The sequence below is a fragment of the Perissodus microlepis genome, chromosome 8 (assembly GCF_051167445.1).
Source record: "Perissodus microlepis isolate ML-2025 ecotype Zambia chromosome 8, ASM5116744v1, whole genome shotgun sequence".
Lineage (NCBI taxonomy): Eukaryota > Metazoa > Chordata > Actinopteri > Cichliformes > Cichlidae > Perissodus > Perissodus microlepis.
The window spans coordinates 12,651,434-12,663,447 of NC_140468.1; the positions used below are offsets into that span (position 1 = coordinate 12,651,434).

Sequence of the window (12,014 nt, forward strand, 5' to 3'; positions counted from 1 at the left end):
AGTAAAGAAGCTGTAAATAAATGGTAATAAAGCACTTTTAGACACTATTTTCTAACCTACTTGTCAATGACTGACTGATATATAACAGGCTCTGTGAGTATACATCTCAATTTAAATAAAGGACACCCTACACACTACTTTACCAATTTGCAGTGACCCATAGTATCTGGCTGAAAACTATTTTCCCTTATCAGAGATAACATCCGGCATACTGAACTGTTTACAAACCCATGTCAGTGGCTGGACATGGCACTTTTTTTTTTTTAAATTACTTCTCACCCTCAACCTCACATCCTGAAATAACAATATTTGAGGACTGAAAACCAACTGCCAAGCAAACCAGCTAAGGAATTCCCACAGATTCCCCAGAGGGGCTACAAGGCAGCAGCCCATTGCCTAAAAAGGAAGAGTCCAAAAAGAAAGAATCAAGGAAGTTACTCTGTTTGAACCACTGTGTAAACATACAAGGGATTGACATGCTTTCCCCCTGTGTAAGGAGTTGTCATACCAAATGTCAATAAAGAGATCCCAATTTGAACATTTTAACTTTATGTTTCGTGACACAACGTATTTTATTATTATTGTTATTATTATTCTATAATACGGTTGAATGTACAATTATTTAAAGAAATAATAATCAAAAGAGACCAAAAGGACCACCTCTGGAGGACTGCATCCTGAATATAGACTTCAAAGATGGCCTGCTGTTTCCTATGCTCTCCGATTACTAATAACGTCATCCTGTGCGTGCATGCTGGAATGTGCTCATGATGGGTGGTCTACCTTCTGCTGCCCTGCTACTCTATAGATACCTGAGCCCTGCTGCTGCATGGTGTTTAAGGGGATTGCAATCGTAAAGATCATAAATGTCCAGACTGCACATTGCAGGAAATATAGAGAGAGATCGTTTTGCTATATATGGATGTTTTGTCAAAAATAACCCAAATAGTTTTAATTATGATTTACTTTGACAATCCACTGGCTTCAGCATGGCCTTGCTGTTTGTTGTGGGATGCCTTTTTAATAATGCCTGGGCGCCATCTTCTGGCTCAAAGAATTAAATGCAGTCAGTGCATTGGAATTTAATATAACTCTTGAGCACTTAAGCAGAATATAGCCATTACAAAATACACCCGTATTACTATTTTATAGCAAGTCAAATGATCTGAGTATGTATATTTTCAATAAACAATAAATAATGAAGGCATACTTTAGTCCCACTTAGCAGAAAGTCCAAGGAAAAGCAATCCTTATTTTGTCCATAATTCAAAAACTTGCTTTTTGACCTATGCAAAGGTGAACTGATATTAACAGCAGCATCAAGACACAAGTTAAGTCTAAGAACACCTTTTCCCAAAACGTGGATGAATGAGAGTGAATGTGATGAACTGGTTGATATCTACATTTGTGTTTCTCAGCATGGAAATGTGAACCAATGAACACATATAACTGCTTAAATAAAAAATGCTTGATGATTCATATGTATGTCCTTGTATTAATTATCAATTTTGAATGCAATAAACTTCCAGACATTTCCTCCAAAACCACTATCATCTCCTTTTTTTCATCAGTGCTTCATGTTAAAATCTGACCTTAAAGCATGAAGACAAACATGACCTGCTAAACATAAACATGTTAGGAATGTGGGAATGGATATGTGGAGGTAACACATGTTGTAATTTTTGAAAAGACCACATGAGGTCACTAAAGTCTGCAAATGAATGAGAAATCGTGAGGTAGTTGTTGGAGAAAACTGTACAATGTCAGAGGGCAGAAGTTTTGGTATTTATAAAAATGCATCCATTTTTTTAAAAAAGACTTTGATGATTTTTTTTAAAGTGAATCCTGGTTGATTGTTTGTTGACTTCTTGTGCTATGTGCTCGCAACAACAATTTATTTCTCATGCGATCTCCCTGGACCAAATTTCATATGAAGAATTTAAAAACACAAAATGTTATCAGTAAAACTGAGTTTGTGTTCATATTTCTGAGTTAATGGTCATCCCTCTGATTTAGTGTGTTGTGTCATGAGCTAGAGAGACTCAGCAAGAAAGCGCTGTTTGAGGTGTGTGACTCAGAGCCATTGTCATGTCCCGAGAAAACGGTGCCATCAAAATGCAGAGGGGACTCACAAAATGATTCTCTGCTTATATTACTCCAATGAAAGTCAAGTCTCACTTTACAATTGTTCCATTTTCATACATGTTATAATTCAGCCACGTGTAAGCAGTCACGTTTATGCAGCTCGCATCAATGTGACACGGTTTGTTTTGTAGTTAAATCAGGTGGTTAATTGGTAGCAGAATAGTTGATTTTCTGTGCATGTTGGATAGACTGTATCTAAAAAACACATGCATCATGTTTGTGGGTTATTAAGATATGTGGAGCATTCTGGATGCTGTTCTTCATGCCACTGCTACATCTATTGGAAAACTAAAGATATATATTTGGCATATTTCAATTCACATTTTGTCACATGTCATAATTTAGAACATGTGGAAATGTAGAAGCTTGACTAGATTTTAAAATAAACATTCTGGGTTTTTAAGCACTGTATTTCTAATACTTAAATGCAACACATTTACAAAGGATACACCATGCACAGCACAGCAAACAGCTTAACAGCTTAAACACCGAGCACCAAGGCTTATGACTGGCTATTATGTAAGCTACCATATGAACACAGCAGGTTTATGTGGTATGGAGGACTTGAAACATAAAGCAAATGAGGCATACATACATTCTTTAGCAGACTGGGGAGGTCAGGTAATATCATCTCACAGTACAAAGAGACAGTGAACTGAAACCATATTGTTTCCATGTAATTAGAATAGCTGTGCTACTGTTTTAGTGTTTTAGGCCATTGTGGGCCAATATTTGAATATTTGAAGTGTCTTTTTTTAAATATACACATAATAATGGATTACTTATATTCCTTTTATATATTCCAGTATTAGCCAGTAGTAGCTACACTTACAGTGTGACTGCACACACAGATATATTCAGGGATAAGCTTGCAGCCCCATGTAAGGAGGAAGAGACAGTGAAAAAGACATTTGACCCAGCTGCACTGAGACAGCAAATATACAGTCACTAAAGACACGAACCCATCAGAATGTGATTTCAGGGCAGTTCTCTGGGTATGTGACATTTGGCCTGAACAAATAAATGGAAACACCTACATCTGCTGCAGGATGGTTTCCCAAAACAGTATTTAGTGTTTAATTCAAAGGATGTAAACAGAGTTATCCACAAACTGAAAGAAACATAAACCTTCATGATATATAGAATTTTAATATAGTGACATGTTGTGACTAAAACAGTTTGGAGTTTCTCATCATGTAAAGATAATATGTTGAAAACTATGTTAAAAATTAGTAACAGTGACAGTAGCATTTTTTCTGTTAAATTCTACAAAATTATTTATAAACAAATGAAAAAACTTGCAAACATAAATATATGTAACATATATTATATTGTTACATAGAACACATGTGAGGTAAAATAACATGAAAAAAAAATGTAAATTACCTTTTTATTTAAGATTCCACATAAATGACTATAAAAACAAAGTTGCAAATTTAACACCCTATGCAGTGTTTATTTAGATAAAACTGTTAAGTTCTAGTCAAAATACAGTTTTTATTATTGAAAACAGCTATAATTACTGTTCATTACTGTAATTTCACAGATTTTATTTTTAGTAGTTCTGTATCTTTTTTAAATTATTGACAAAAACGGGTAAAATTAGAGAAAAGTAAAGCTAGAAATGCATATTCTGTACAGAATTTTTCTTAATGTTTAAAAAAGGAAAAAATATTACCAATAAAAGCAATTATTTTATGTTTTTAAGCCTGATTATTTATATTACAGTAATGCTTGACCATAACATTTGGTAATTTAATTGTTCATTCACGTGGAAATACTTTTAATTTACCATAAAACATCGAGTTCTCATGTAAATTAATGCTACAAACAGCTAAAATAAAAGTGAATCAAATGGCAAACTGGAAAAACAAGCTTCAAATTGGTGAAAACACAAAGAATGCACAAAGAAAACAGCATCAAATAACCAAACAAGTGTCTGAGTTAGGCCATCATGTGCCACCCGAGCTAGTTTAATGTGGCTTGGCACTGATTCTCCGTGACACTGAACCATACTGGAGGGATGAACATCAGATTCTTCCAAATTCTTCCCTCGTTTGTCAAGCTGTTGGAGAGCACTGTCTAACATACTGATCTAAAAATCCCCACACAGTATATGTGGCCATACATACAATTCAGATCACTTTCATTTGTGCCTGAAATGGACAAAATCAGTTTTCCTGTAGGGTGACTGTGCTCAGCTTTAGAGAAGGAATGAGACATCTGGAGGGAGATTAGAGCAGAGCTGCTACTTTGCATTAAAGCAGCCAGCATTGATGGACTGAACAGTCTTTGGAGGTTTTTAGGGTCCATTCAACTAGAAGAACACTACAGAGTATGATATAGTATTCAGAAATTGCATCCCTGCATAGCTACATCTCTACTCAGGGAACACCTCTGGATTGCCTGAGAGGAGGTGAAAAACAATGCTGGAGGGAAAGACCTGTGGATTATTAGAAGAATCAGGAGAGTGCTGCTCAAATCACAAAGACATACACAGTGGGGGGGAAGGATGATCTCCTTTTAATGTCAGAGCTGATGCAGACTTCAATGCAATGATTTTGCTGTCAAAGTACATATGTCATTTTTCTCTACTTATGTCTGTTGAAGCGATGCTGCCAAAGCTCTAGGCTTCAGTAATTACATTTAAGAGTCAAAACTCACTACAGCTAATAGAAAATTTAAGGCTAATCTTAAAACAGAGCAAATTTATTTACTTACAAGATTCTGAACCTTATGTTTTAAAATTAGTCTGAAGGTCATAGCTTGACTGAATAGAGGTACCTGGAATTAGTCCATTATGGAAGAGCTCCAACTGATTGCACTGGATTTAAAATTAGGAAAAACACCTGTGCACAAAATCTGTGCCAATAATTTGACATCCCTTGCACACCTGGTGGATAGAAATGTCAGCGGTAACTCATAAATTTTCTTATTTTAATTTTTCAAGCAAAATGTATTTCTCTTTATGATGATATGTTCTTGTTCTGTATACATCCCACAGCTTTTTCCTGTCTTCTCTGGCTTTACACATCTGCCAGTTGGAAATTGCCCTCCCCAGCCCTGACTCAAATGGTAGCTCACTCTCTCCACCCCTCTCTTCTCTTTTTTTCCCCTCTCAAGCTGTCTCACTCCCTCCCTCCGCCTCTCCTCTTATTCTCTCTCCTCACTCTCTCAGTCTCTCTCTTCACTTGATCACTTTGGTCCCTTGCTCCTCTCCCTCTCCCTTACTCCTACACAGCTCTGTCACACACTTATTCCGGCTCTCCCTGGGCACCATCTCCACTATCGGGGATCCTCATTGTATCTGCGTTTTGCCAGGTGGACGCACTCCCCGCAGTCACCATTTCCACCCCGGAGAGTTCCACGCTGGCAGCGCAGCCCCTTCCCAGGCTGAGCATCGGGCGGAAGACCCTGGTGGCAGCTGCTGTGGGGGTCATGCTGGTCCTGGTTCTGGTCGTCCTCATCCCTGTGTTGGTCAGCTCTGTTGGCACAGGTGGTATAGATGACAGCACGAGCCACTACGAGATGCTGGGCACCTGCCGCATGGTTTGTGACCCATTTCCCAGCACGGGCACCACGGGCCAAGGTGTGCACACAGGCACAGATACAGCACCTACAGTCTTACAGGTGGAAAACGAGGACGATCTGAGTGATCACAGCATCGGTCCACCGCTGCCGACGTACAGTGCTCACGGCCCGCAAGGGAAACCAGGACGTCCCGGCAAGCCCGGACCCCCGGGTCCACCCGGAGAGCCAGGACCACCAGGACCTAAAGGACCACCTGGAGATGCTGTGGACATTGTACGGACAGGGATCCTAGGTTTAGGGGGTAAAGGGGCAGTTAGTACAACTACATACAATACCACTCCTCGGGTGGCATTTTATGCAGGACTACGAAACCCTCAAGAAGGTTATGATATACTGCGCTTTGATGATGTGGTGACTAACATTGGTGGTAACTATGAAGGCGCGACGGGCAAATTCACCTGTAAGATCCCTGGCACCTACTTTTTCATCTACAATGTGCTGATGAGGGGAGGAGACGGCACTAGCATGTGGGCTGACCTGATCAAAAATGGCCTGGTGGGTATGCCTTTGAATTTATCACCCAATTAATAATTTAAAAATGTGTAAAGGTAAAATTTGTAAAAGAAAAGTATTATTACTGGGATGAACCCACATCAAAATACTCAAGGAAGAGTGTTACCAGTATGCTGGCAGACTAAATTGAGTAGTCGAGCATTCATGTGTATAGTGATTTAGCTCTGATTTAGTTTGGTGTTACAGTCCAGTATAATGACAACACATAGTGGCATGTTGCCAGATTGTGTATCTGTGATTATTACACATCCAATGATGTACAAGCTGAAGTGAGTGGAAGGAGGACAGCACTATCTCCACTCTGCACACTTCAAAACACAGCCCGGGGTAGTGGCTAGTTCAAAGCTGGTGCCCTTTGAAATACAACAAACTTCATGGATGCAATGATGTGCTGGTAAACGTTATCAGACAGCCTGTCAGGCGAATGCGTTTCAGTATCCAGTGATGATATTTGCTATATTCACGGCTAATTTTGTAATGTCTTTAAGGCCCCTGGGTGATGAGACCTTGCACATCTGAACCTTAAAACTTTACTGCCAACACCACATCCAGACTGCAGCAGGCTGCACTTAAGGTGGATGCAATAACACAAGCACATCTACATCACAACATACTTCACCACAACAGCGCATCAATTTTAGTTTAGATTCCTTAAAAGAAGTGTAGATTTCATACTTTTGATGCAGGACATCAAATGCACTTTCAGATGAATACAAACTACACCACAATTAACACCTTTTGTGGCTATAATGGTTTGTATTATAACCAGAAAAGGTGTTTTTTTCACAAGGAAAAAAGAACCCGAGACAACAAACCCACAACTGATGAACATATTGTAACCACAGTTTCAGTGCAAACAGATGCAAACAGATATTTTAAGTTTCACAAATGCTGCAGTGAAGGGCTTCTACTCCTTCATATTTGCTTTCTTTAGTGGTGATTGGAAAAGAGACAGAAATTTAACATTTAACACATTTTATATACTCAGATAAACCATAACCTGCTTATGTACATGAATTCTATAAATGTCTATGCTTATGGCTGCACCACACTCACCACACAGCCAGTCAAAGTCTGTATGTGGTGTACTCTGTTTCAAGAGAACAACAGTAATCATATAAACATGGATTTGATTAAAGCAGCTGTAAAACAACCTAAACTGCGGAACCAATAGTATTTATTAATGTGAACCAGTCTGAAGACAGAGAAGCTATTCCTACCATCAACGACACTAAAATATGATTGCTCATTGAGCTGGGGCTCAATAGGACATTTGGTATATCACTGTGGAATTAAAAACAAAAAGTCAATGACAGAAATTAACAATTAACAAATTATTTAGTACTACCTGCTACTTATTAGGCAATAAGGAGGCACTTTCTTTTATCCATTATATTTAATATGAGATATGGTAATAAACTGCTGTAAAGTAAAATGCCAGTCAGTTGTAGACACCGTGCTGCTGCTACAGTGTAGCAGAGGGTGGAAGCCAAGAGAATTTATGCTGCATTGCTCACATGTATCAGAAATCCATCATCATGCTGTCATGCTGTCGCTCAACATTTTTCAGAGCCCCACAGCCACAAGACATACAACTCTGGTTCCAAAAGAAGCATAAAAACATTTATCCTTGTTTGACCTTTGATATCAGAAACAGGTTTTTAAAAAGTTGGAGCAGGGGCGTGTTTATCAGTCTGTGAAGGTTCTCAGTCGTCCAGGTCATCGTAGTTTAAGGAGCTTGGAAAGAAAAGCGTCTGGACTTCTTTAAGTTTCCTTGAAGATGTTTCACTTCTCATCAGAGAAGCTTCTTCAGTTCTAAGAGCAATTGGTGGAGAGTCCCAGATTTTAAGCCCTATGGGAGTGTCCCCAAGAGGGTCATGGACCCCCTATTTATCCTCTACCTCAGGGGTCTCCAACTCCAGGCCTCGAGGGCCGGTGTTCTGCAGTTTTTAGATGTGTCCTTGATCCAACACAGCTGATTCAAATGGCTAAATTACCTCCTGAACATGTCTTGTAGTTCTCCAGAGGCTGGTAATGAAGTGTGTTGACCCAGGGTGATTCCTAAAACCTGGAGGACACCGGCCCAAGAAGCCTGGAGTTGGAGACCCCTACTCTACCTAATCACACAAGCCAAGGTGTGAAAACGGGTGTGGGTCACAATCAGCCAAAGTTTCGGGTGAACCCATTTTGAAACCTAGCCCCACCTTATCATGTGATTTACTGAAGTCAAAAGCCCCAGGATGTGAGTGGGTGTTAAGGTGTCTGGAAAGGGATCTCAAAACTGGATTATAGATGGCAGACAGATCTGTTGAAAGATGGTCATTCACAGTGGACATATTTGAATGACTCCTCTTTCAAACTATCTGTCTTCTCTTTCCAAAATGTGAACATTGGCATCCTCAAAAGAGTGACCGTTGTCCTTTAGATGTATCTAAAGCACCTTTTTCCGGGTTTGAAAGCTAAGTGAAAGAAGGCATTTATGTCCACTGTGAACGACTATTACTGTAAAAATACTTTAAAAATACAATATCACCAGTTTCATGTTCTTATGGCTTTAACTGAATTTAAAACTTTCTACCACAATCTGGTTGAAGCAAGAATTACACTTGTTTAGCTCGTCTAGTGAAGTTGGAGCGTAACAGCCAATCTGGCAACCCAGCTCATTACACATTAGCTAAAGCTTAGGAGGGATCTGTCCTTGAGGGGCTAAGTGTACAAGCAGTTTCTATTTTTTTTTTAAACCACAGACATGCAACGAGATTTGGGTGTGTTGCTCACTATCGCAGTAATTACCTCTCTTCACCCAGTGACACTTATGTTCGAGAAAACATGACATTTTCAGTGCACCACTCAGAAAAAGGTGGATGTAAGAGAAGAACTCGAGACAAAGGGATAGTACGCACTGCCATCCTTCCTCAGAGGCAGGCTGACTCAACCCTGACCCTCTCAGCTGAGTCATAAGAGAAGAACAAGATATTCACCACAGGGATAAAGCTTACACAAGTCAAAGTCTCAAAAAAACCCCTCTTCTATTAAAAAAAGTCCACATATAAATATAAACATAATCAGAGCAGTAACATGCCAGGCTATAAAACAGGAAGTCATTTGATATTTAAAAAATAAAAGCATTTTTTTCAATACCTTCATCAACTTTAGTCATGTCATCTTAAGGGATTTTATTAGTTATAACTTATGACGTTCAATTAAAATTACTAAAACATTCTTAAGCATTTATATTTCTTCACTTCCTCTTTCCTCGGTTCTGTGCGTGTGTGTGTCATATTCCAGGTCAGGGCCAGCGCCATTGCCCAGGACCAGGACCAGAGTTATGACTATGCCAGCAACAGTGTCATACTTCATCTGGATGCAGGTGATGAAGTTTTCATAAAGCTGGATGGGGGAAAGGCTCATGGGGGCAACAGCAACAAGTACAGCACCTTCTCAGGGTTTATTCTCTATGCTGACTGAAGACTGGACGGGACGAGGGGTGAAAGGTCACAGCCAGCAGACGATCACTTTCTGATGTGGAGTAAGGTTAATGTTGCCCACAGCCACTGATCCACAGCTAGATATTTAAGATCAGCATTAATACGGTAATAATAGCTGTGGATTTGTGGCTATCGGTTAACTGTCATGCCCACATGCCATTGTATACAGGGTGCCTATGCTGCTATTCTGATGGACACGAGCAACGTAACGGTGTCAGTCACTGCCATGTGTCATATTGAGATACGGTAACAACTCTGACAGTGAAGAAGCTTTGCCATCATTTTTGAGCTGTCATTTAAAATTTAAGTCTGAAAATCCCACAGTCGTGGTGACTACAGTGTTTGTAAATGTGCTGTTTGGATCTATGTTGCGATTTTGTTTCTTTCTCATGCTCTTTGTATTATACAGTGTTGTGCATCAGTGACTGACGAATCATATGTTGTCACAAGAAATGATAATTTGTCATAAACTGGATGCCACAATGAGATTTTGGTTCTTGAAAGGCCGCCAGTGTCACAAAATGTATCGTGTCGCATATCATATCAGCTCATCATATTTAATGTTAGTGTATAAAATGTAAATTTGATATTGAATCTTAATGTGTGAACACAGGAAGAGTAGTTTCAGCACTGCACACACTGTATTTCCTATTGTGTGTCATTAAAAACAGCTAAACTGTTAATAGATAGTTGTACAATTTTACCACGTAGCGGTTAAAGTGCTTGCTCGTAAAGCTTTATTTATTTAATTCATGCATGCAACGACTGCTAAAATGTTAAAAATAGTGATTTTAAACAAAGTTTAAATAGCTACATGTAGGAAACATTTACCGCTGTTGCTTTTCATTTTAATGTCCATGGTTTTTCATTAAAAGTTCAATTTCTTTTGCATTTCCTCACATATTATGTGGTTAATATCACTCAGCTCATCTACTTTTTGATAAGCCGTTCTGATCTCTCCCTTTTCGGCGAAACCAGCCTTTATTCTTCCAAATGTTACACACAAGAGAGCCACGCAAGTGCAGCGAGAGGCAATCAATGCAGAGACGATCACTGTGGGGGAAAGTAGAGGAAATCACAGCTGTGTTAAATGCCAAATGAAGCAGGAGATGATTGTGTTTCACAATCAAAGGAGGGATGCGTTTCTTCCTCTAATGGGTGTGGAGACGCTGAGATATGGCGGGAAAGAAAAAACAGACAGGGGGACGGGTGTTAGAACGTATCATGACAAAGCTTAGATCAGCGTCGCGAAGTAATCCAGGGCAAATTAGCCTCTGCTGTGACACAAGTGTCACGGACAAGAAAATAGCTTCGAGGCCCAAACTGTAAAAACCAATACCCTGTTTTCTTTTTGCTTTCTTTTCTGAAGAGCCACTTTGATATTACAAAAGTCGCCTTTGACACGGGCAACAAAACTGCCTCTAGGTTAAGAAGTTTCGAATTTAAGTTTATGGTTGCTCGAAGGAGCTTTACTTAGGAGGAGCTAATGAATGCCTAGCGAGCCAGTGGGTGCCGTGTTTCTTGGTTCCTACCCAGGCAGCACCATTTAGCCTAAACCAAAAGGTTATACCTGAGACTATCACCCACTGTGATGATACGGTAAGGCTGTGATAGGCTTCTTTGCCTCCAGAATATCCTCTCTGATTGGTATGATAGCATGGTTTTGATTAAAATGATAGAAAGAAACCTGATTGCCACACTGAGTTGTGTTTTCCTAAGCAAGGAAGCTCTCTGGGCTTAACTTAAGCGTGTCTTAAGATGGGAAAATTCCTCCAGACACAATTAGGACTGAAGGTCCATACATAAGCAGAGGTCACCCAAGCCATGGGGCAGTTGAGCACTAGCTCAGGCTGTTTTCTTCTTGCAGGGTGCATGAGCACGCAGTCAAATTAGAGACTTCATGTCACAATGTCAAAGACAAACGCCCCCAGTCTGCGAGAAACAGCTTTCACTGCTAAAACCATCAGAACTGAGCGCTGCTTTAGAATCGGCAACATCTGTACTTTCCTGACATCCTCGGGGGGAAAAGGACTGACTCACAGAAACCATTTTACATAGAAACGCTTAAGAGAGCACAAACATGGCATTGAACTGAAGGTTCAGCAGCATTTGTTGCTTCAACATGAGCAAAGAGAGCAAAAGGGGGGGAAATGCACCTGAGAACGCTGGCAGGCGGTTTGTTTCTGCTCACTCTTTCTGCTTTTGTTCCCAGAACGTAAGTGAAGGTATCATGTTGGCAAATACGACAAAGTGTTGCGTCATACTGAATGGATATAA

General features: G+C 39.7%; 1 protein-coding gene across 1 annotated transcript; it reads left to right on the forward strand.

Moving 5' to 3' along the window:
- The first annotated feature begins 5,348 nt into the window (after nt 1-5,348).
- On the forward strand, nt 5,349-10,636 carry LOC146381504 (C1q-related factor-like). The gene is made up of 2 exons (XM_084937580.1): nt 5,349-6,231; nt 9,538-10,636. Exons 1-2 carry the CDS (start codon nt 5,584-5,586, stop codon nt 9,715-9,717), a joined length of 828 nt encoding a protein of 275 aa, XP_084793706.1. The 5' UTR covers nt 5,349-5,583; the 3' UTR covers nt 9,718-10,636.
- The last annotated feature ends 1,378 nt before the right edge of the window (nt 10,637-12,014 follow it).

Bases quoted from the DNA above. Each gene is read 5' to 3' on its own strand.
- LOC146381504 (XM_084937580.1), top strand. From the start codon at position 5,584: ATGCTGGTCCTGGTTCTGGTCGTCCTCATCCCTGTGTTGGTCAGCTCT. The intron at 6,232-9,537 runs GTGGGTATGCCT...GTCATATTCCAG, and splicing joins ACCTGATCAAAAATGGCCTG to GTCAGGGCCAGCGCCATTGC.